Source organism: Lonchura striata, chromosome 16, assembly GCF_050655825.1.
Source record: "Lonchura striata isolate lonStrDom1 chromosome 16, ASM5065582v1, whole genome shotgun sequence".
Lineage (NCBI taxonomy): Eukaryota > Metazoa > Chordata > Aves > Passeriformes > Estrildidae > Lonchura > Lonchura striata.
Window position 1 is genome coordinate 5,821,006 of NC_140718.1, and position 24,842 is coordinate 5,845,847.

Here is a 24,842-nt window from a genome sequence, read left to right on the forward strand (position 1 = left end):
GCGAAGTCGAGGCGGAGCCTTTATTGGGGGGGGAGGGGAGGGGAGGGGGAGGGGGAGGGGCGGGTCCTCCCCCACCCCCAAACTCGGAGCTGCTCCTGCCCCTCCCCCACCCTCCCATTTCTGCCCCATGGGTGGGGGAGGGGCTGATCCCCATGGGTGGGGGAGGGGCTGATCTCCCATGGGTGGGGGAGGGGCTGATCCCCATGGGTGGGGGAGGGGCGGATCCCCGCTGAGATCGTGGTGGGGGAGGGGTCAGTCCTGGTGGGGGAGGGTCACACCCATGGGTGGGGGAGGGTTGGGGCGGGTGGGGGTCACCCCCAGGAGGGGGAGGGTCACCCATGGGTGGGTGGGGTCACCCCTGGGTGGGTGGGGGTCACCCCTGGGTGGTGGGTGGGTGTCACCCATGGGTGGGGGTCACCCCCAGGACACCGCCCGGTCCTCCTCCCCCACGGGCAGCAGCGCGGCCACCCCCAGGAGGATGGGGAAGTGTCACCCATGGGTGGGGAGGGTCGGGGTGGGGAGGGTCACCCCTGGGTGGGTGAGGGTCACCCCTGGGTGGGTGTGGAGGGTCACCCATGGGTGGGTGGGTGTCACCCAAGGGTGGGGGTCACCCCCAGGACACGGCCCGGTCCTCCTCCCCCACGGGCAGCAGCGCGGCCACCACGCCGGTGCCGATGGTTCTGGCGCCGTCGCGCAGCGAGAAGCGCTGCCCCCGCTCCAGCACCATCGGCTGCCGCAGCAGCAGCGCCAGCGCCGCGTCCTCGCCCGGCATCACCAGGTCCTGTGAGAGACAGAGCCTATTGATCCCCTATTGATCCTATTGATCCCCTATCGATCCTATCGATCCTATCGATCCTATCGATCCTATTGATCCTATCGATCCCAGAGATCCCATTGATCCACAGCCCCACAGATCCCCCAGCGCCAGCGCCGCGTCCTCGCCCGGCATCACCAAATCCTGCGGGTGAGACAGAGCCTATCGATCCTATTGATCCTATTGATCCCCTATCGATTCTATTGATCCCCTATCGATCCTATAGATCCTATCGATCCTATTGATCCCAGAGATCCCATTGATCCACAGCCCCACAGATCCCCCAGCGCCAGCGCCGCGTCCTCGCCCGGCATCACCAAATCCTGCGGGTGAGACAGAGCCTATTGATCCTATTGATCCCCTATCGATTCTATAGATCCTATCGATTCTATAGATCCTATCGATTCTATAGATCCTATCGATCCCAGAGATCCCATTGATCCACAGCCCCACAGATCCCCCAGCGCCAGCGCCGCGTCCTCGCCCGGCATCACCAAATCCTGCGGGGTGAGACAGAGCCTATCGATCCTATTGATCCCCTATCGATTCTATTGATCCCCTATCGATCCTATTGATCCTATCGATCCCATTGATCCACAGCCCCACAGATCCCCCAGCGCCAGCGCCGCGTCCTCGCCCGGCATCACCAAATCCTGTGGGGCAGACACGCAGATCCTATTGATCCCCTATAGATTCTATAGATCCCCTATAGATCCCAGAGATCCCCTATAGAACCTCTATAGATCCCAGAGATCCCCCGTGGATCCTATAGAACCCCTTGACCCACAGATCCCCTATAGATTCTATAGGTCCTATAGATCCCCTATAGACCCTATAGATCCCGGAGATCCCCCACAGATCCTGGAGATCCCCCACCGATCCTATAGATCCCCTATAGATCCTACACATCCCACAGTGACCCACAGATCCCAGAGATCCTGTGGGGCAGACCCAGAGATCCCCTATAGATCCTATAGATCCCACTCTGACCCACAGATCCTATAGATCCCAGAGATCCTGTGGGGCAGACCCAGAGATCCCTATAGATCCTATAGATCCCACTCTGACCCACAGATCCTATAGATCCCACAGATCCTATAGATCCCAGAGATCCCCTATAGATCCCACTCTGACCCACAGATCCTATAGATCCCATAGATCCCAGAGATCTCCCACAGATCCCACAGTGACCCACAGATCCCAGAGATCCTGTGGGGCAGACCCACAGCTGCCACCCTGACCCACGGATCCCAGAGATCCCCCGCAGATCCTATAGATCCTATACATCCCCCAGGATCCCAGCCTCACAAATCCCCCCAAATCCCCCCCGATCCCCCAGCCCCCCAAATCCCCCCCAGCCCCACAAATCCCCCCGATCCCCCCAAATCCCCCCCAAATCCCCTCCGCCCCACAAATCCCCCCAAATCCCCCCAGCCCCACAGACCCCCCCAGGCCCCCCAAATCCCCCCAGCCCCACAAATCCCCCCCGATCCCCCCAAATCCCCCCCAGACCCCCAGATCCCCCCCAGCCCCACAAATCCCCCCAAATCCCCCCCGATCCCCCGAGGCCCCCCAAATCCCCCCTGATCCCCCAGCCCCACAGACCCCCCCAGGCCCCTCAAATCCCCCCAAATCCCTCCAGCCTCACAAATGCCCCCCAAATTCCCCCAGATCCCCTCCAGCCCCCCAAATCCCCCCAGCCCCACAAATCCCCCCCAAATCCCCCCAGATCCCCCCGATCCCCCAGCCCCACAGACCCCCCAGCCCCCCCAAATCCCCCCCGATCCCCCCATATCCCCCCTGCCCCACAAATCCCCCCCATATCCCCCCAGATCCCCCCCCGATCCCCCAGCCCCCCAAATCCCCCCAGCCCCCCAAATCCCCCCAAATCCCCCCAGCCCCCCCGATCTCCCCCCAGCCCCCCCCACCTTGCCGGGGGGCAGCAGCACCCTGCAGGCGATGTCCCACGTGTGGGAGAACATGACGGGCGCGTAGTGGGACACGAAGGGTTTGTGGCGGCCGCCCTCCTGCGGGGTCAGCACGTACACCTGCGTGGGGAGGAAGGGGTTAACGGCGGCCGGACCCACGGAGTGACCACGGAGTGACCACGGAGTGACCACGGAGTGACCACAGAGTGACCCATGGACTGACCCATGGACTGACCCACGGAGTGACCACAGAGTGACCATAGACTGACCCACCCGCCCTCCTGCGGGGTCAGCACGTACACCTGAGCAGTGGGGAGGAAGGGGTTAACGGCGGCCAGACCCATGGACTGACCAATGGAGTGACCACGGAGTGACCCATGGACTGACCCATGGACTGACCCATGGACTGACCCATGGACTGACCCACCCGCCCTCCTGCGGGGTCAGCACGTACACCTGAGCAGTGGGGAGGAAGGGGTTAACAGCGGCCGGACCCACGGAGTGACCACAGAGTGACCCACGGAGTGACCACGGAGTGACCACAGACTGACCCATGGACTGACCCATGGAGTGACCCACGGAGTGACCACGGAGTGACCCATAGACTGACCACAGAGTGACCACAGACTGACCCACCCGCCCTCCTGCGGGGTCAGCACGTACACCTGAGCAGTGGGGAGGAAGGGGTTAACGGCGGCCGGACCCACGGACTGACCCATGGAGTGACCACGGAGTGACCACGGACTGACCCATAGACTGACCATGGACTGACCCACAGACTGACCATGGACTGACCCATGGAGTGACCACGGAGTGACCTCGGAGTGACCACAGACTGACCCATGGAGTGACCCACGGAGTGACCATGGACTGACCCATAGAGTGACCCATGGACTGACCCACAGAGTGACCACAGAGTGACCACGGAGTGACCACGGAGTGACCACGGAGTGACCCATAGACTGACCCATAGACTGACCCATGGACTGACCATGGAGTGACCATGGAGTGACCCACGGAGCCCCATGGAGCCCCAAATCCTGACCCACGGAACCCCGAGTCCTGCCCCATTGAACCCCAAACCCTGCCCCACAGAACCCAAATCCTGCCCCCATCACCCCAAATCCCACACCAAATCCCCCAAATCCCCCAAATCCCACATCCCAAATTCCCCAAATCCCCCAAATCCCACCCCAAATCCCACCCCACATCCCAAATCCCACCCCAAATCCCCCAAATCCCACCCCAAATCCCCCCCCAAATCCCCCAAATCCCACCCCACATCCCAAATCCCCCAAATCCCACACCCCAAATCCCCCAAATCCCCCAAATCCCACCCCCACACCCCAAATCCCCCCCCAAATCCCCCAAATCCCACACCCCAAATCCCCCAAATCCCCCAAATCCCACCCCCACACCCCAAATCCCCCCCCAAATGCCCCAAATCCCCCAAATCCCCCAAATCCCACACCCCAATTCCCCCAAATCCCACCCCAAATCCCAAATCCCCCAAATCCCACCCCCACACCCCAAATCCCCTAAATCCCCCAAATCCCACATCCCAAATCCCCCAAATCCCCCAAATCCCACACCCCAAATCCTCCAAATCCCAAATCCCCAATCCCAAATCCCAAATCCCAAACCCCCCAAATCCCAAATCCCCAATCCCAAATCCCCAATCCCCAATCCCGAATCCCACCTGTGCCTCCACCTTCTGCTGGGGCTGCAGGGAGCCGGGCTGGGCCAGCACCATCCCCCGGCGCACGTCCTCGCGCCGCAGCCCCCGGAGCAGCGCCCCGAGGTTGTCCCCGGCCTCGGCCACCTCCAGGCTCTTGTGGAACGTCTCGATCCCTGGAATTCCCGGGATTTGGGGGATTTTGGGGAATTTTGGGGTTTTTTTGGGGTTTTTTTGGGGTTTTTTTTGGGGTTTTTTTGGGTTTTTTTAGGGGTTTTTGGGGCTCTGTGGGGCAGCAGCGCGCCCAGGTTGTCCCCGGCCTCGGCCACCTCCAGGATCTTGTGGAACGTCTCAATCCCTGGAATTCCAGAGATTTATGGGAATTGTGGGATTTGGATTGTTTTGGGGGTTTTTCTGGGGTTTTTTTGGGTTTTTTTTGGGGTTTTTGGGGCTCTGTGGGGCAGCAGCACCCCGAGGTTGTCCCCGGCCTTGGCCACCTCCAGGATCTTGTGGAACGTCTCAATTCCTGCAGGATTGGTGGGATTTGTGGGATTTTGGGGAATTTTGTGGGATTTATGGGATTTTGTGGGGTTTTGGGGGTTTTTCTGGGGTTTTTTTGGGGTTTTTTTGGGGTTTTTGGGGCTCTGTGGGGCAGCACCCTGAGGTTGTCCCCAGCCTCGGCCACCTCCAGGCTCTTGTGGAACGTCTCAATTCCTGCAGGATTTGTGGGATTTATGGGATTTTGTGGGATTTTGGGGGTTTTTGAGGGATTTTGGTGGTTTTTTTGGGATTTTTGGGGTTTTTTTGGGGGTTTTTTTGGGGTTTTTGGGGCTCTGTGGGGCAGCAGAGCCCCAAGGTTGTCCCTGGCCTCGGCCACCTCCAGGCTCTTGTGGAACGTCTCAATTCCTGCAGGATTGGTGGGATTTTGTGGGATTTTGAGGGATTTTGGGGAATTTTGGAGGTTTTTGGGGGATTTTGGGAGTTTTTGGTGGTTTTTTTGGGATTTTTGGGGGTTTTTTTGGGTATTTTTGGGGGTTTTTGGGGCTCTGTGGGGCAGCAGCGCCCCAAGGTTGTCCCCGGCCTCGGCCACCTCCAGGCTCTTGTGGAACGTCTCGATCCCTGGAATTCCCGGGATTTGGGGGAATTGTGGGATTTGGGGGGTTTTTGGGGGTTTTTCTGGGGTTTTTTGGGGTTTTTTTGGGGTTTTCTTGGGGGTTTTTGGGGCTCTGTGGGGCAGCAGCGCCCCGAGGTTGTCCCCGGCCTCGGCCACCTCCAGGCTCTTGTCCAACGTCTCGATCCCTGGAATTCCCGGGAATTGTGGGAATTGTGGGATTTTGTGGGATTTGGGGGATTTTGGGATGTTTTGGGGTTTTTTTTGGGGTTTTTTTGGTTTTTTTTTGGGGTTTTTGGGGCTCTGCGGGGCAGCAGCGCCCCGAGGTTGTCCCCGGCCTCGGCCACCTCCAGGCTCTTGTGGAACGTCTCGATCCCTGGAATTCCCGGGATTTGGGGGAATTGAGGGATTTTGTGGGATTTTGGGGAATTGTGGGATTTTGGGGGAATTTGTGGGAATTGTGGGATTTTGGGGGTTTTTTGGGGGTTTTTAGGGAGTTTTTGGGGAGTTTTTGGGGAGTTTTTTGGGGGGATTTTGGGGTTTTTTGGGGTCTCTGGGGTCCGTGGGGCTCCGTGGGGCAGTCAGGGGTCACTCAGGGGTCAGTTACAGGTCAGGGGTCACTCAGGGGTTGGTGGTCACTCAGGGGTCAGGGGTCAGTTACAGGTCAGGGGTCACTCAGGGGTCAGTGGTCACTCAGTGGTCACTCAGGGGTCAGGGGTCACTCAGGGGTCTGTTACAGGTCAGGGGTCAGTGGTCACTCAGGGGTCAGTGGTCACTCAGGGATCAGGGGTCACTCAGTGGTCAGGGGTCAGAGGTCACTCGGGTCAGAGCTCAGGGGTCAGTGAGGGGTCAGTGGTCAGTTACAGGTCAGGGGTCACTCAGGGGCCAGAGGTCAGAGGTCAGGGGTCACTCACCGGTCACCACTGACCGCAGCTGGAGGCCGTAGCCCAGCAGAGCTCAGGGGTCAGTGAGGGGTCAGGGGTCAGTTACAGGTCAGGGGTCACTCAGTGGTCACTCAGTGGTCACTCAGGGGTCACTCAGGGGTCAGAGGTCAGGGGTCAGAGGTCAGGGGTCACTCACCGGTCACCACCGAGCGCAGCTGGCGGCCGTAGCCCAGCAGAACTCAGAGGTCAGTGAGGGGTCAGTGAGGGGTCAGTGGTCACTCAGGGGTCAGAGGTCACTCAGGGGTCACTCAGGGGTCAGGGGTCACTCACCGGTCACCACCGAGCGCAGCTGGCGGCCGTAGCCCAGCAGAACTCAGAGGTCAGTGAGGGGTCAGTGAGGGGTCAGTGGTCACTCAGGGGTCAGAGGTCACTCAGGGGTCACTCAGGGGTCAGGGGTCACTCACCGGTCACCACCGAGCGCAGCTGGCGGCCGTAGCCCAGCAGCTCCACCTCGTCCCCTTTCCGGAGGGTTCCGCGCTCCAGCGTCCCCGTGACCACCGTGCCCCGCCCTGACAGGTGAGACACAGGTGAGACACACCTGGGACAGGTGAGACACACCTGGGACAGGTGAGACACAGGTGAGACACAGGTGAGACACACCTGGGACAGGTGAGACACACCTGGGACAGGTGAGACACAGGTGAGACACAGGTGAGACACACCTGGGACAGGTGAGACACACCTGGGACAGGTGAGACAGGTGAGACACACCTGGGAAAGGTGAGACAGGTGAGATGGGACAGGTGAGACACAGGTGAGACACACCTGGGACAGGTGAGACACACCTGGGACAGGTGAGAGATGGACAGGTGAGACACACCTGGGACAGGTGAGACAGGTGAGATGGGACAGGTGACAGACAGGTGAGATGGGACAGGTGAGACATGGACAGGTGAGACATGGACAGGTGAGATGGACAGGTGAGATGGGACAGGTGAGACACACCTGGGACAGGTGAGGGACAGGTGAGATGGACAGGTGAGACATGGACAGGTGAGATGGGACAGGTGAGATGGGACAGGTGAGACACACCTGGGACAGGTGAGACAGGTGAGATTGGACAGGTGACAGACAGGTGAGATGGGACAGGTGAGATGGGACAGGTGAGACATGGACAGGTGAGACATGGACAGGTGAGATGGGACAGGTGAGACATGGACAGGTGAGATGGGACAGGTGAGATGGGACAGGTGAGACACACCTGGGACAGGTGAGACAGGTGAGATTGGACAGGTGAGACACACCTGGGACAGGTGAGACAGGTGAGATTGGACAGGTGACAGACAGGTGAGATGGGACAGGTGAGACAGGTGAGGGAGAGGTGAGACAGGTGAGATGTGACAGGTGAGATTGGACACACCTGGGACAGGTGAGAGACGGACAGGTGAGACATGGACAGGTGAGACAGGTGTGTCCCAGGTGTGTTTTAGGTGCCGTACACGCGCAGTACAGGTGTGTTACAGGTATGACAGGTGTGTGACAGGTGTGTTACACCTGTACAGGTGTGTTTACCTGGGATGGAGTGCACGGCCTCCACGGGCAGCAGGCAGGGCCGCTCCAGGTGTGACACAGGTGTGTTTTAGGTGCCGTACACGCGCAGTACAGGTGTGTTACGGGTGTCACAGGTGTGTCACAGGTGTGTCACAGGTGTGTTTACCTGGGATGGAGTGCACGGCCTCCACGGGCAGCAGGCAGGGCCGCTCCAGGTGTGACACAGGTGTGTTTTAGGTGCCATACACGCGCAGTACAGGTGTGTGACAGGTGTGACAGGTGTCAGACACACCTGTACAGGTGTGTTTACCTGGGATGGAGTGCACGGCCTCCACGGGCAGCAGGCAGGGCCGCTCCAGGTGTGACACAGGTGTGTTTTAGGTGCCGTACACGTACCATACAGGTGTATTACAGGTGTATTACAGGTGTGACAGGTGTGACAGGTGTCAGACACACCTGTACAGGTGTGTTTACCTGGGATGGAGTGCACGGCCTCCACGGGCAGCAGGCAGGGCCTCTCCAGGTGTGACACAGGTGTGTTTTAGGTGCCGTACACGCGCAGTACAGGTGTGTGACAGGTGTGACAGGTGTCAGACACACCTGTACAGGTGTGTTTACCTGGGATGGAGTGCACGGCCTCCACGGGCAGCAGGCAGGGCCGCTCCAGGTGTGCCCCAGGTGTGTTTTAGGTGCCGTACACGCGCAGTACAGGTGTGTCACAGGTATGACAGGTGTGTGACAGGTGTGTCACACCTGTACAGGTGTGTTTACCTGGGATGGAGTGCACGGCCTCCACGGGCAGCAGGCAGGGCCTCTCCAGGTGTGACACAGGTGTGTTTTAGGTGCCGTACACGCGCAGTACAGGTGTGTTACAGGTGTCACAGGTGTGTCACAGGTGTGTCACAGGTGTGTCACAGGTAATTTACCTGGGATGGAGTGCACGGCCTCCACGGGCAGCAGGCAGGGCCGCTCCAGGTGTCGCGCCGGCTGCGGGATGTGCTCGTCCACGGCCTCCAGCAGCCGCAGCACCGAGCGCAGCCCCAGCTCGGGATCGCGGTCCTGCGCCGCAGGTGCCACAGGTGAGGGACAGGGCAGGGACAGGTGAGGGACAGGTGTGCCCCAGGTGTGCCCAGGTGTGCCCAGGTGTGCCCCAGTGCGCCCGCAGGTGGGACAGGTGAGGGACAGGGCAGGGACAGGTGAGCCCCAGGTGTGCCCCAGGTGTGCCCAGGTGAGCCCAGGTGTGCCCCAGGTGTGCCCCAGGTGTGCCCAGGTGTGCCCCAGTGTGCCCCATGTGTGCCCAGGTGTGCCCAGGTGTGCCCCAGGTGTGCCCAGGTGTGCCCCAGTGTGCCCACAGGTGGGACAGGTGAGGGACAGGTGAGCCCGGGGGAGCCCCAGTGTGCCCCAGGTGAGCCCAGGTGAGCCCAGGTGAGCCCAGGTGTGCCCCAGTGTGCCCGCAGGTGGGACAGGTGAGGGACAGGTGAGCCCAGGTGAGCCCCAGTGTGCCCCAGGTGTCCCAGGTGAGCCCCAGGTGTCCCAGGTGAGCCTGGGTGTGCCCAGGTGTGCCCAGGTGAGCCCCAGCTGTGCCCAGGTGTATCCCGGGTAAGCCCAGGTGAGCCCAAGGTGTGCCCCAGGTGTACCCCAGGTGTCCAGGTGTATCCCAGGTGTGCCCCAGGTGAGCCCAGGTGTGCCCAGGTGAGCCTGGGTGTGCCCAGGTGTGCCCCAGGTAAGCCCAGGTGTGCCCAGGTGAGCCCAGGTGTGCCCCAGGTGTGTCCAGGAGTGCCCCAGGTGTGCCCAGGTGTATCCCGGGTAAGCCCAGGTGTGTCCAGCTGTGCCCAGGTGTGTCCCAGGTGTGTCCCAGGTGTGCCCAGGTGTATCCCAGGTGAGCCCAGGTGAGCCCCAGGTGTACCTGCAGGGCGCACAGCGCCAACCCCACCACCACAGGTGTTTGGTTATTGATCCCCATTGATCAGTATCGATCAGTATTGGTCAGTATCGATCCCCATTGATCAGTATTGATCAGTATCGATCAGTTATCGATCCCAGGTGTACCTGCAGGGCGCACAGCGCCGAGCCCGCCACCACAGGTGTTTGGTTATTGATCCCCATTGGTCAGTATCGATCAGTATTGATCAGTATCGATCCCCATTGATCAGTATCGATCAGTATTGATCAGTATCGATCAGTATTGATCAGTTATCGATCCCAGGTGTACCTGCAGGGCGCACAGCGCCGATCCCGCCACCACAGGTGTTTGGTTATTGATCCCCATTGATCCCCATTGATCAGTATTGATCAGTTATCGATCCCAGGTGTACCTGCAGGGCGCACAGCGCCGAGCCCGCCACCACAGGTGTTTGGTTATTGATCCCCATTGGTCAGTATCGATCAGTATTGGTCAGTATTGATCCCCATTGATCAGTATCGGTCAGTATTGATCAGTATCGATCAGTTATCGATCCCAGGTGTACCTGCAGCGCGCACAGCGCCGAGCCCGCCACCACAGGTGTGTTGTCGCCGTCGAAGCCGAACTCGCTGAGCAGCTCCCGCACCTCCAGCTCCACCAGCGGCAGCAGCTCCGGGTCCGGCACCGCGTCCGCCTTGTTCAGGTACACCACCACGTGCTGCACGCCCACCTGGCAGGTGAGACAGGTGAGACACACCTGAGCACACCTGAGCACACCCCTGAGCCCAAACACACACCTGAGCCCAGCCCCGCCTTGTTCAGGTACACCACCACGTGCTGCACGCCCACCTGGCAGGTGAGACAGGTGAGACACACCTGAGCACACACCTGAGCACACCTGAGCCCAGCCCCGCCTTGTTCAGGTACACCACCACGTGCTGCACGCCCACCTGGCCAGGTGAGACAGGTGAGACACACCTGAGCACACCTGAGCACACACCTGAACACACCTGAACACACCTGAGCACACACCTGAGCACACCTGAGCACACCTGAACCCAGCCCTGCCTTGTTCAGGTACACCACCACGTGCTGCACGCCCACCTGGACAGGTGAGACAGGTGAGACACACCTGAGCACACCTGAGCACACACCTGAGCACACACCTGAACACACCTGAGCACACCTGAGCACACCTGAGCCCAAACACACACCTGAGCCCAGCCCCGCCTTGTTCAGGTACACCACCACGTGCTGCACGCCCACCTGGCAGGTGAGACACACCTGAGCACGCCTGAACACACCTGAGCACACCTGAGCACACACCTGAGCACACCTGAGCACACACCTGAGCACACCTGAGCACACCTGAACCCAGCCCCCCTTGTTCAGGTACACCACCATGTGCTGCACGCCCACCTGGCCAGGTGAGACAGGTGAGACACACCTGAGCACACCTGAGCACACCTGAACACAGCCCCGCCTTGTTCAGGTACACCACCACGTGCTGCACGCCCACCTGGCCAGGTGAGACAGGTGAGACACACCTGAGCACACCTGAGCACACCTGAGCCCAGCCCCGCCTTGTTCAGGTACACCACCACGTGCTGCACGCCCACCTGGCCAGGTGAGACACACCTGAGCACACCTGAGCACACACCTGAGCCCAAACACACACCTGAGCACACACCTGAGCACACCTGAACACACCTGAGCACACCTGAACCCAGCCCCGCCTTGTTCAGGTACACCACCACGTGCTGCACGCCCACCTGGACAGGTGAGACAGGTGAGACACACCTGAGCACACCTGAACACACACCTGAGCCCAAACACACACCTGAGCACACACCTGAACACACCTGAACACACCTGAGCACACCTGAACACACCTGAGCCCAAACACACACCTGAGCACACACCTGAGCACACCTGAACACACCTGAGCACACCTGAACCCAGCCCCGCCTTGTTCAGGTACACCACCACGTGCTGCACGCCCACCTGGGCAGGTGAGACACACCTGAGCACACCTGAGCACACCTGAGCACACCTGAGCACACCTGAGCACACACCTGAGCACACCTGAGCACACCTGAGCACACCTGAGCACACCTGAGCACACACCTGAGCACACCTGAGCACACCTGAGCACACCTGAGCACACCTGAGCACACACCTGAGCCCAAACACACACCTGAACACACACCTGAGCACACCTGAGCACACCTGAGCACACACCTGAGCACACACCTGAGCACACCTGAACACACACCTGAGCACACCTGAGCACACCTGAGCCCAAACACACACCTGAGCACACCTGAACCCAGCCCCGCCTTGTTCAGGTACACCACCACGTGCTGCACGCCCACCTGGACAGGTGAGACAGGTGAGACACACCTGAGCACACCTGAGCACACACCTGAGCCCAAACACACACCTGAGCACACACCTGAGCACACCTGAACACACCTGAGCACACCTGAGCCCAGCCCCGCCTTGTTCAGGTACACCACCACGTGCTGCACGCCCACCTGGACAGGTGAGACAGGTGAGATTGGACAGGTGAGGGCTCACCTGTCGTGCCAGCAGCAGATGCTGTGACACACCTGTCCATGTCCCACCTGTCCATGTCCCACCTGTCCCTTTACCTGTCCCACCTGTCCATGTCTCACCTGTCTCACCTGTCCCACCTGTCCATGTCCCACCTGTCCCTTTACCTGTCTCACCTATCCATGTCTCACCTGTCCGTGTCTCACCTGTCTCTCACCTGTCCCTTTACCTGTCCCACCTGTCCATGTCTCACCTGTCCATGTCTCACCTGTCCCTTTACCTGTCCCTTTACCTGTCTCACCTGTCCCTTTACCTGTCCTCACCTGCCGTGCCAGCAGGAGGTGCTGACACACCTGTCCGTGTTTCACCTGTCCCTTTACCTGTCTCACCTGTCCCACCTGTCCCTTTACCTGTCCTCACCTGCCGTGCCAGCAGGAGGTGCTGACACACCTGTCCGTGTTTCACCTGTCCCTTTACCTGTCTCACCTGTCCCACCTGCAGTTTACCTGCCGTGCCAGCAGGAGGTGCTCGCGGGTCTGCGGCATCTGCCCGTCGGTGGCCGTGTGTCCCACCTGTCCATGTCTCACCTGTCTCACCTGTCTCACCTGTCTCACCTGTCTCTCACCTGTCCCTTTACCTGTCCTTACCTGCCGTGCCAGCAGGAGGTGCTGACACACCTGTCCGTGTCTCACCTGTCCCTTTACCTGTCCCTTTACCTGTCTCACCTGTCTCACCTGTCTCTCACCTGTCCCTTTACCTGTCTCTCACCTGTCTCACCTGTCCCTTTACCTGTCCCTTTACCTGTGCTTACCTGCCGTGCCAGCAGGAGGTGCTCGCGGGTCTGCGGCATCTGCCCGTCGGTGGCCGTGTGTCTCACCTGTCCCTTTACCTGTCTCACCTGTCCCTTTACCTGTCTCACCTGTCCCTTTACCTGTCTCACCTGTCTCACCTGTCTCACCTGTCTCACCTGTCCCTTTACCTGTCCTTACCTGCCGTGCCAGCAGGAGGTGCTGACACACCTGTCCCTTTACCTGTCCCTTTACCTGTCTCACCTGTCTCACCTGTCCATGTCCCACCTGACACACCTGTCCATGTCTCACCTGTCTCACCTGTCCCTTTACCTGTCCCACCTGTCCCTTTACCTGTCTCTCACCTGTCCCTGTCTCACCTGTCTCACCTGTCTCACCTGTCCCACCTGTCCCTTTACCTGTCTCACCTGTCCCTTTACCTGTCTCACCTGTCTCACCTGTCCCACCTGTCCCTTTACCTGTCTCACCTGTCTCACCTGTCCCTTTACCTGTCTCACCTGTCCCTTTACCTGTCCTTACCTGCCGTGCCAGCAGGAGGTGCTCGCGGGTCTGCGGCATCTGCCCGTCGGTGGCCGTGTGTCCCACCTGTCCATGTCTCACCTGTCTCACCTGTCTCACCTGTCTCACCTGTCTCTCACCTGTCCCTTTACCTGTCCTTACCTGCCGTGCCAGCAGGAGGTGCTCGCGGGTCTGCGGCATCTGCCCGTCGGTGGCCGCCACCACCAGGATGACGCCGTCCAGGGGGGCGGTGCCCGTGATCATGTTCTGGGGCGAAAAACGGCAAATTCGGGTCACAGCGGGGGACTCGGGGGATTTCCAGGGTTTAGAGGGGAATCTCAGGATTTTTTCCCAAAATCCCCATTTTTTACCCCAAACCTTGACGTAGTCGGCGTGCCCGGGGCAGTCGATGTGCGCCTGGTTGGGTTTTTTCCCCCCAAAATTCACATTTTTTCCCCCAGATTTCGGGTTTTTTCCCCCAAACTCGGCATTTTTTCCCCCAAATTTCCGTTTTTTCCCAAAATCGCCATTTTTCACCCCAAACCTTGACGTAGTCGGCGTGCCCGGGGCAGTCGGTGTGCGCCTGGTTGGGTTTTTCCCTCCAAAATTCACATTTTTTTACTGAAAATCCCCGTTTTTTCCCCAGATGTCGGGTTTTTTCCCCCAGATTTTGGGTTTTTTCCCCCAGATTTCGTGTTTTTCCCCCAGATTTCATTTTTTTCCCAAAATCCCCATTTTTCACCCCAAACCTTGACGTAGTCGGCGTGCCCGGGGCAGTCGGTGTGCGCCTGGTTGGGTTTTCCCCCCCAAAATTCACATTTTTTCCCCCAGATTTTGTGTTTTTTCCCCCAAACTCAGGACTTTTTCCCCAAATTTCCGTTTTTTCCCAAAATCGCCATTTTTCACCCCAAACCTTGACATAGTCGGTGTGTGCCTAGTTGGGTTTTCCCCCCCAAAATTCACATTTTTTCCCCCAGATTTCGGGTTTTTTCCCCCAAACTCGGGATTTTTTCCCAAAATCGCCGTTTTTCACCCCAAACCTTGACGTAGTCGGCGTGCCCGGGGCAGTCGGTGTGCACCTAGTTGAGTTTCCCCCTCCAAAATTCACATTTTTTTACCGAAAATCCCCGTTTTTTCCCCCAGATTTTGTGTTTTTCCCCCAAATTTCCGTTTTTTCCCAAAATCCCCATTTTTCACCCCAAACCTTGACGTAGTCGGCGTGCCCGGGGCAGTCGGTGTGCGCCTGGTTGGGGTTTCCCCCCCAAAATTCACATTTTTTCCCCCAGATTTCGTGTTTTTCCCCCAGATTTCGGGTTTTTTCCCCCAGATTCCGTGTTTTTCCCCCAGATTTCATTTTTTTCCCAAAATCCCCATTTTTCACCCCAAACCTTGACGTAGTCGGCGTGCCCGGGGCAGTCGGTGTGCGCCTGGTTGGGTTTTCCCCCCCAAAATCCCCATTTTTTCCCCCAGATTTCGGGTTTTTTTCCCCAAACTCGGGATATTTTCCCCAAATTTCCGTTTTTTCCCAAAATCGCCGTTTTTCACCCCAAACCTTGACGTAGTCGGTGTGTGCCTAGTTGGGTTTTTCCCCCCAAAATTCACATTTTTACCCCCAGATTTTGGGTTTTTTCCCCCAGATTTCGTGTTTTTTCCCCCAGATTCCGTGTTTTTTCCCCAAATTTCATTTTTTTCCCAAAATCGCCGTTTTTCACCCCAAACCTTGACGTAGTCGGCGTGCCCGGGGCAGTCAGTGTGTGCGTAGTTGAGTTTTTCCCCCCAAAATTCACATTTTTTCCCCCAGATTTTGGGTTTTTCCCCCAGATTTCGTGTTTTTCCCCCAAATTTCCATTTTTTCCCAAAATCGCCGTTTTTCACCCCAAACCTTGACGTAGTCGGCGTGCCCGGGGCAGTCGATGTGCGCCTGGTTGGGTTTTTTCCCCCCAAAATTCACATTTTTTCCCCCAGATTTCGTGTTTTTTCCCCCAAACTCGGGATTTTTTCCCCAAATTTCATTTTTTTCCCAAAATCGCCGTTTTTCGCCCCAAACCTTGACGTAGTCGGCGTGCCTGGGGCAGTCGGTGTGCGCCTGGTTGGGTTTTTCCCCCCAAAATTCACATTTTTTCCCCCAGATTTCGGGTTTTTTCCCCCAGATTTCGGGTTTTTTCCCCCAGATTTCGTGTTTTTCCCCCCAAATTTCCGTTTTTTCCCAAAATCCCCATTTTTCACCCCAAACCTTGACGTAGTTGGCGTGCCCGGGGCAGTCGGTGTGCGCCTGGTTGGGGTTTCCCCCCCAAAATTCGCATTTTTTCCCCCAGATTTCGTGTTTTTTCCCCCAGATTTCGGGTTTTTTCCCCCAGATTCCGTGTTTTTCCCCCAGATTTCATTTTTTTCCCAAAATCCCCATTTTTCACCCCAAACCTTGACGTAGTCGGCGTGCCCGGGGCAGTCGGTGTGCGCCTAGTTGGGTTTTTCCCCCCAAAATCCACATTTTTTCCCCCAGATTTCGGGTTTTTTCCCCCAGATTTCGGGTTTTTTCCCCCAAACTCGGGTTTTTTCCCCCAAATTTCCGTTTTTTCCCAAAATCCCCATTTTTCACCCCAAACCTTGACGTAGTCGGCGTGCCCGGGGCAGTCGGTGTGCGTGTAGTTGGATTTTTATCCCCAGATTTTGGGTTTTTCCCCCAGATTTTGGGTTTTTTCCCCCAGATTTCGTGTTTTTTCCCCCAGATTCCGTGTTTTTCCCCAAATTTCATTTTTTTCCCAAAATCGCCGTTTTTCACCCCAAACCTTGACGTAGTCGGCGTGCCCGGGGCAGTCAGTGTGTGCGTAGTTGAGTTTTTCCCCCCAAAATTCACATTTTTTCCCCCAGATTTTGGGTTTTTCCCCCAGATTTCGTGTTTTTCCCCCAGATTTCATTTTTTTCCCAAAATCCCCATTTTTCACCCCAAACCTTGACGTAGTCGGCGTGCCCGGGGCAGTCGGTGTGCGCCTGGTTGGGTTTTCCCCCCCAAAATCCCCATTTTTTCCCCCAGATTTCGGGTTTTTTTCCCCAAACTCTGGATATTTTCCCCAAATTTTCGTTTTTTCCCAAAATCGCCGTTTTTCACCCCAAACCTTGACGTAGTCGGTGTGTGCCTAGTTGGGTTTTTCCCCCCAAAATTCGCATTTTTTTCCCCCAGATTTCGGGTTTTTTCCCCCAGATTTCGGGTTTTTTCCCCCAAACTCGGCATTTTTTCCCCCAAATTTCCGTTTTTTCCCAAAATCGCCGTTTTTCACCCCAAACCTTGATGTAGTCGGCGTGCCCGGGGCAGTCGGTGTGCGTGTAGTTGGATTTTTATCCCCAGATTTTGGGTTTTTTCCCCCAGATTTCGGGTTTTTTCCCCCAGGTTTCGTGTTTTTTCCCCAAATTTCCGTTTTTTCCCAAAATCGCCGTTTTTCACCCCAAACCTTGACGTAGTCGGTGTGTGCCTAGTTGGGTTTTTCCCCCCAAAATCCACATTTTTTCCCCCAGATTTCGGGTTTTTTCCCCCAGGTTTCGTGTTTTTTCCCCCAGATTCCGTGTTTTTCCCCAAATTTCATTTTTTTCCCAAAATCGCCGTTTTTCACCCCAAACCTTGACGTAGTCGGTGTGCCCGGGGCAGTCGGTGTGCGCCTCGTTGGGTTTTTCCCCCCAAAATTCGCATTTTTTCCCCCAGATTTTGTGTTTTTTCCCCCAGATTTCGTGTTTTTTCCCCAAATTCCATTTTTTCCCAAAATCGCCGTTTTTCACCCCAAACCTTGACGTAGTCGGCGTGCCCGGGGCAGTCGGTGTGCGTGTAGTTGGATTTTTATCCCCAGATTTCGGGTTTTTTCCCCCAGATTTCGTGTTTTTTCCCCCAGATTTCGTGTTTTTCCCCCCAAATTTCTGTTTTTTCCCAAAATCCCCATTTTTCACCCCAAACCTTGACGTAGTCGGCGTGCCCGGGGCAGTCGGTGTGCGCCTGGTTGGGTTTTTCCCCCCAAAATTCGCATTTTTTCCCCCAGATTTCGGGTTTTTTCCCCCAGATTTTGTGTTTTTTCCCCAAATTCCATTTTTTCCCAAAATCGCCGTTTTTGGCCCCAAACCTTGACGTAGTCGGCGTGCCCGGGGCAGTCGGTGTGCGCGTAGTGCCGCCGCGCCGTGCTGTACTCCACGTGCGCCGCGTTGATGGTGATGCCGCGCGCTTTCTCCTCGGGGGCGCTGTCGATCTCCTCGTAGGGCCGGAACCGCGCCCCGCCCCCGGCCGACAGCACTGAGGGACCCAAAATCGGCAGAATTCACCCCAAAATCAGCACGGAAACAAAAAAACCCAATTCAGCAGAAAAAACACCAAAAATCAGCTCAAAAACGCCCAAAATCAGCTCAAAAACCCCAAATTCAGCCCAAAAATCAGCTCAGGCCCAGCCCCGCCCCCAGCCGACAGCACTGAGCGACCCAAAACCGGCAGAATTCACCCCAAAATCAGCACGGAAACAAAAAACCCCAATTCGGCAGAAAAAACACCAAAAAACAGCTCAAAAATCCCAAAAAAGAGCCCAAAAACATGGAAATTCAGCCCAAAACGAGCCCAAAAACCAGCTCAGGCCCAGCCCCGCCCCCGGCCGACAGCACTGAGCGACCCAAAACCGGCAGAATTCACCCCAAAATCAGCACGGACACAAAAAACCCCAATTCGGCAGAAAAAACACCAAAAAACAGCTCAAAAATCCAAAAAAACAGCTCAAAAACGCCCAAAATCAGCCCAAAACCACCGAAATTCAGCCCAAAAACCAGCTCAGGCCCAGCCCCGCCCCCGGCCGACAGCACTGAGGGACCCAAAACCGGCAGAATTCACCCCAAAATCAGCACGGACCCAAAAAACCCCAATTCGGCAGAAAAAACACCAAAAAACAGCTCAAAAATCCCAAAAATCAGCTGAAAAACCCCAAAATCAGCTCAAAAACACCGAAATTCAGCCCAAAAACCAGCTCAGGCCCAGCCCCGCCCCCGGCCGACAGCACTGAGGGACCCAAAACCGGCAGAATTCACCCCAAAATCAGCACGGACACAAAAAACCCCAATTCGGCAGAAAAAACACCAAAAAACAGCTCAAAAATCCCAGAAACAGCTCAAAAAACCCAAATTCAGCCCAAAAACCAGCTCAGGTCCAGCCCCGCCCCCGGCCGACAGCACTGACCGACCCAAAACCGGCAGAATTCACCCCAAAATCAGCACGGAAACAAAAAACCCCAATTCCGCAGGAAAACCCCAAAAATCAGCTCAAAAACGCCCAAAATCAGCCCAAAAACCCCAAATTCAGCCCAAAATCCCAAAATTCAGCCCAAAATCCCCGAAATTCACCCCAAAAATGTCATCGACCCCCCCAAAGTCACCTGTGAGAGCTCAGGAACCAAAATCCCCCAAATTCAGCCCAAAATTCCCGTTGGTCCCACTTTAACCCAGCCCAACCCAATTTCTCCCATTTTAAACCCATTTCTCCCATTTTTATATATTTTAACCCTTTTTTCCCATTTTAACCCTATTTTTTCCCATTTTTCTCTACTCTAACCCCAATTTCTCCCATTTTAACTGAATTTCTCCCATTTTTACCTATTTTAACCCATTTTTCCCATTTTAACCCCATTTTTTCCCATTTTTCTCTACTCTAACCCCATTTTTTCCCATTTTAACCCCATTTCTCCCATTTTTATCTATTTTAACCCTTTTTTCCCATTTTAACCCTATTTTTTCCCATTTTTCTCTACTCTAACCCCATTTTTCCTATTTTATTCTTATTTTTTCCCATTTTAACCCCATTTTTTCCCATTTTTCTCTACTCTAACCCCATTTTTATCTATTTTAACCCCATTTTTCCCATTTTTATCTATTTTAACCCTTTTTTCCCATTTTAACCCTATTTTTTCCCATTTTTCTCTACTCTAACCCCATTTTCACCCATTCTAACACCATTTTTCTCTACTTTAACCCCTATTTTTCCCATTTTTACCCCATTTTTTCCCATTTTTCTTTATTCTAAACCTCCTTTTCCCCATTTTAACCCCATTTTCTCCCACTTTAACCCCGTTTTTTTCTGGTTTTTCTGTTTTTTTTTAATCCCCATTTTTAGTTATTTTAACCCCATTTTCTCCCACTTTAACCCCGTTTTTTTCTGTTTTTTCTGGTTTTTTTTAATCCCCATTTTTAGTTATTTTAACCCCATTTTCTCCCACTTTAACCCCGTTTTTTTCTGGTTTTTTTTAATCCCCATTTTTAGTTATTTTAACCCCATTTTCTCCACATTTAACCCCATTTTTTTCTGTTTTTCTTGTTTTTTTTTTAATCCCCATTTTTAGTTATTTTAACCCCGTTTTCTCCCACTTTAACCCCGTTTTTTTCTGTTTTTTCTTGGTTTTTTTTAATCCCCATTTTAGCTATTTTAACCCCATTTTTAGCTATTTTAACCCCATTTTTTCCCATTTTTTCCCATTTTTTCCCGTTTTTGCCCATTTTCACCCCGTTTTTGACCCACCCTTGGTGATGGCCGCCGTCAGGGTGGTCTTGCCGTGGTCCCAGTTTAACCCCAGTTAAATCCCAGTTTAACCCCAGTTAAATCCCATTTTAACCCCATTTTTAGCTATTTTAACCCCATTTTTAGTTATTTTAACCCCATTTTTTCCCGTTTTTTCCCGTTTTCACCCCATTTTTGACCCACCCTTGGTGATGGCCACCATCAGCGTGGTCTTGCCGTGGTCCCAGTTTAACCCCAGTTAAATCCCAGTTTAACCCCTTTTTAACCCCATTTTTAGCTATTTTAACCCCATTTTTTCCCAATTTAACCCCATTTTTTCCCATTTTTGCCCGTTTTCACCCCATTTTTGACCCACCCTTGGTGATGGCCGCCATCAGCATGGTCTTGCCGTGGTCCCAGTTTAACCCCAGTTAAATCCCAGTTAAATCCCATTTTAACCCCATTTTTTCCCATTTTAACCCCATTTTTAGCTAATTTAACCCCGTTTTTTCCCATTTTAACGCCGTTTTTTCCCGTTTTTTCCCATTTTTGCCCGTTTTCACCCCGTTTTTGACCCACCCTTGGTGATGGCCGCCGTCAGGGTGGTCTTGCCGTGGTCCCAGTTTAACCCCAGTTAAATCCCAGTTAAATCCCAGTTTAACCCCAGTGAAATCCCATTTTAACCCCATTTTTAGCTATTTTAACCCCGTTTTTTCCCATTCTAACGCTGTTTTTTCCCGTTTTTGCCCGTTTTCACCCCATTTTTGACCCACCCTTGGTGATGGCCGCCGTTACTGTGGTCTTGCCGTGGTCCCAGTTTAACCCCAGTTAAATCCCAGTTTAACCCCAGTTAAATCCCAGTTTAACCCCATTTTTAGCTATTTTAACCCCGTTTTTTCCCAATTTAACCCCGTTTTTTCCCATTTTAACCCCGTTTTTTCCCATTTTTTCCCGTTTTTTCCCGTTTTCACCCCGTTTTTGACCCACCCTTGGTGATGGCCGCCGTCAGCGTGGTCTTGCCGTGGTCCCAGTTTAACCCCAGTTAAATCCCAGTTAAATCCCATTTTAACCCCTTTTTTTCCCATTTTAACCCCATTTTTAGTTATTTTAACCCCATTTTTTCCCATTTTTGCCCGTTTTTTCCCGTTTTCACCCCATTTTTGACCCACCCTTGGTGATGGCCGCCATCAGCGTGGTCTTGCCGTGGTCCCAGTTTAACCCCAGTTAAATCCCAGTTAAATCCCATTTTTAGCTATTTTAACCCCGTTTTTTCCCATTTTAACCCCGTTTTTTCCCATTTTTTCCCGTTTTTTCCCGTTTTCACCCCGTTTTTGACCCACCCTTGGTGATGGCCGCCGTCAGCGTGGTCTTGCCGTGGTCCACGTGCCCGATGGTGCCGACGTTCACGTGGGGTTTGTCCCTCACGAAGGCGGCCTTGGCCTTGGGGGGGGCCTGGGAGGGAAGGGGTTAAACCCCCAAAAAACCCCAAAATTAACCCAAAAAAATCCCCCCGAAGAAACCCCTGAAATCCCGACAAAATCCCCCAAAATAAACCCGCAAAAAACCCAAAACACTCCAAAAAAACCCTCAATAGAAACCCCAAAAATACCTAAAAATGAACACCCAAAAAAACCCCAAAATAAACCCAAAAAAGCCCCAAAAATAAATCCCAAAAAAAACTCAAAATAAACCTCAAAAATCCCCCCAAAAAAACCCCTGAAGTCACCCCAAAAAAACCCCAAAGTAAGTTCCAAAATCCCAAAAAAAACCCAACCCCAAAATCCCCCAAAATAAACCCAAAAACCCCCAAATTAAACCCCAAAATCCCCCCCAAAAAACCCTCAAAAAACCCCAAAATAAATCCCAAAAAAACCTCAAAATAAATCCCCAAAAAAACCCCCAAATCCCCCCAAATAAACCCATGAAGTCACCCCCAAAATACCCCAAAGTAAGTTCCAAAATCCCAAAAAAAAACCAACCCCAAAATCCCCCAAAATAAACCCAAAAACCCCCAAATTAAACTCCAAAATCCCCCCAAAAAACCCTGAAAAAACCCCAAAATAAATCCCCAAAAAAAGTCAAAATAAATCATCCAAAAAACCCCAAAATACCCCAAATAAACCCCTGAAGTCACCCCCAAAGTTCCAAAATCCAAAAAAAAAAACCAACCCCAAAATCCCCCAAAATAAACCCAAAAAAACCCCAAAATCCCCCCCAAAAATATCAAAATATATAAAAAAAAAACCCCAAGAAATATCCCCCAAAACCCACCAAAAAATCACCAAAACCACCCAAAAAAATCACCAAAAACCACCTCCAAAAAATCAGCAAAAATCCCCAAAAATCCCCAAAAATCCCTTAAAAATCCCCGACCCCAAACCAGTCAAAAACGGACCCAAAACTGTTAAAATTTGCCCGAAATGGCCCCAAATGTCCCCAAAAGCTCCTGGGCACTCACCGAGCTCAGCAGCCGCAGCCCGCGGAGACCTGGGGGAAAATGGGAATTTGGGGATTTTGGGGAATTTTGGGGAATTTGGGGAATTTGGGGAATTTGGGGAATTTGGGGAATTTTGGGAATTTGGGGAATTTTGGGAATTTGGGGAATTTGGGGAATTTTGGGGCTATTTTGGGGAATTTTAGGGAATTCTGAGGAATTCTGAGGGATTTTGGGGGATATTGGGGAATTTTGGGGCTATTTGTCAAATTCAGAAGAATTTTGTGGAATTCTGAGGGATTTTGGGGCTATTTTGGGGAATTTTGGGGAATTCTGAGGGATTTTGGGGCTATTTTGGGGAATTCTGAGGGATTTTGGGGCCATTTCGGGGAGATTTTTCGGGCCATTTTGGGGAATTCTGAGGGATTTTGGGGCTATTCTGGGGAATTTTGGGGATTCTGAGGGATTTTGGGGCAATTTTGTGGCATTTTGGGGAACTTTGGGGAATTCTGAGGGATTTTGTGGAATTCTGAGGGATTTTGGGGCTATTTTGGGGAATTCTGAGGGATTTTAGGTAATTCTGAGGGATTTTGGGGCCATTTTGGGGAATTTTGGGAATTCTGAGGGATTTTGGGGCCATTTTGGGGAATTTTGGGAATTCTGAAGGATTTTGGGGCAATTTTGTGGAATTTTGGGGCTTTTTGGCGAATTCTGAGGGATTTGGGGGAATTCTGAGGGATTTTGGGGCCATTTTGGGGAATTCTGAGGGATTTTAGGTAATTCTGAGGGATTTTAGGTAATTCTGAGGGATTTTGGGGCCATTTTGGGGAATTTTTGGGAATTCTGAGGGATTTTTGGGAATTCTGAGGGATTTTGGGGCCATTTTTGGGAATTCTGAGGGATTTTTGGGGCAAATTTGAGGGATTTTTGGGGGATTTTGAGGAAATTTGGGGCAATTTTGTGGAATCCTCAAGAATTTGGAGGAATTCGGAGATTTTTTGAGGAATGTTGGGGCGGTCGTGGGGAATTCCGAGCGATTCTCTGGAATTCTGTGGAATTCTGTGGAATTCGCGGCGATCCGCGGCGCTTTTGGGGCGATTTCCGCCCGTTTTGGGCCGTCCCGGCGCTCCCGGGGTGACCCCGCCGGCCCCGCCCCCCCCGCGCTTCAGCCCCGCCCCTCCCCCGCCTCCCCGCCCCCTCCCCTCCCCCCCCCGCGCTCCCGGCCCGCCCAAAAAGCCCCAAAAGCGGCGGAATCGGCCCCAGAAGCGCCGCACCCGCCAGGGCCCCGCGCCGCAGCAGCGCCGCCGGCAGCGCCATCTTCGTCCCGCCGCGCCGGAAGTGCCGCTGAGGCGGCTTCCGGTCCCGCCGGCCCGCGCGCTCCCCGCGCTTCCGGTCCTGCCTGACCGCGCTTCCGGTCCTGCCTGACCGCGCTTCCGGTCCCGCCTTCCCGCGCTTCGCTTCCCGCGCTCCCCGCGCGCCGCTCCGGCCGCCCCGGAGGATCCAAAACCGCCCAAAATCACCCAAAACCGCCCCAAAATCGCCTCAAAATACCCCAAAATCACCCCAAACCCCCCAAAATCACCCCCAACCCCCCCCAAAATCGCCTCAAAATACCCCAAAATCCCCCAAAACCGCCCAAAATCACCCCAAAATCCCCCAAACCGCCCAAAATCCCCCAAAATCCCCCTAAAATCGCCTCAAAATACCCCCAAACCCCCAAAATCACCCCAAAATCGCGCCAAAACCGCCCCGAAATCCCCCCCAAAATCCCCCAAAAACCGCCCAAAATCAGCCCAAAACCGCCTCAAAATACCCCAAAATCGCCTCAAAATACCCCAAAATCACCCCAAACCGCCCAAAATCCCCCCAAACCGCCCCGAAATCACCCCAAACCGCCCAAAATCACCCAAAATCGCCCAAAATCAGCCCAAAACAGCCCCAAAATCCCCTCAAAATACCCCAAAATCACCCCAAACCGCCCCAAAATCGCCTCAAAATACCCCAAACCACCCCAAAATCACCCCAAACCCCCCAAAATCCCCCCAAAATCGCGCCAAAACCGCCCCGAAATCCCCCCCAAAATCGCCCAAAATCATCCCAAAACCGCCCCAAAATCCCCCCAAAATCACCCCAAAACCACCCTGAAATCACCCCAAACCGCCCAAAATCACCCA

At 54.5% G+C, this 24,842-nt stretch overlaps 1 protein-coding gene and 1 long non-coding RNA gene across 6 annotated transcripts; both read right to left on the bottom strand.

Annotated features, from left to right (window-relative positions):
* Positions 1 to 6: 6 nt before the first annotated feature.
* On the bottom strand, positions 7 to 24,008 carry TUFM (Tu translation elongation factor, mitochondrial). 3 transcript variants are annotated; one of them, XR_014958707.1, is made up of 12 exons: positions 23,943 to 24,008; positions 22,693 to 22,721; positions 21,575 to 21,686; positions 17,833 to 17,999; positions 13,892 to 13,996; positions 10,432 to 10,596; positions 8,890 to 9,022; positions 6,877 to 6,981; positions 4,442 to 4,593; positions 2,743 to 2,862; positions 316 to 781; positions 7 to 66 (listed from the first exon to the last, which is right to left on the bottom strand). XR_014958707.1 is itself a non-coding variant. In XM_085593498.1 (11 exons), exons 1-11 carry the CDS (start codon positions 23,983 to 23,985, stop codon positions 608 to 610), a joined length of 1,305 nt encoding a protein of 434 aa, XP_085449624.1. In that variant the 5' UTR covers positions 23,986 to 24,008; the 3' UTR covers positions 7 to 607. The 3 variants fall into 3 exon arrangements, 2 of the variants coding, with proteins under 2 accessions (XP_085449624.1, XP_085449625.1); XM_085593498.1 differs by having other exon boundaries at positions 7 to 781; XM_085593499.1 differs by lacking the exons at positions 7 to 66; positions 316 to 781 and adding an exon at positions 1,348 to 1,467.
* LOC146765956 (uncharacterized) lies at positions 12,534 to 13,196 on the bottom strand. Of its 3 annotated transcripts, none has more exons than XR_014958710.1 (4): positions 13,168 to 13,196; positions 12,929 to 12,994; positions 12,791 to 12,842; positions 12,534 to 12,577 (listed from the first exon to the last, which is right to left on the bottom strand). It is a non-coding gene; the product is annotated as an uncharacterized LOC146765956 (long non-coding RNA). The 3 variants fall into 3 exon arrangements; XR_014958711.1 differs by lacking the exon at positions 13,168 to 13,196 and adding an exon at positions 13,115 to 13,135; XR_014958709.1 differs by lacking the exon at positions 13,168 to 13,196 and having other exon boundaries at positions 12,929 to 13,005.
* Positions 24,009 to 24,842: the final 834 nt, after the last annotated feature.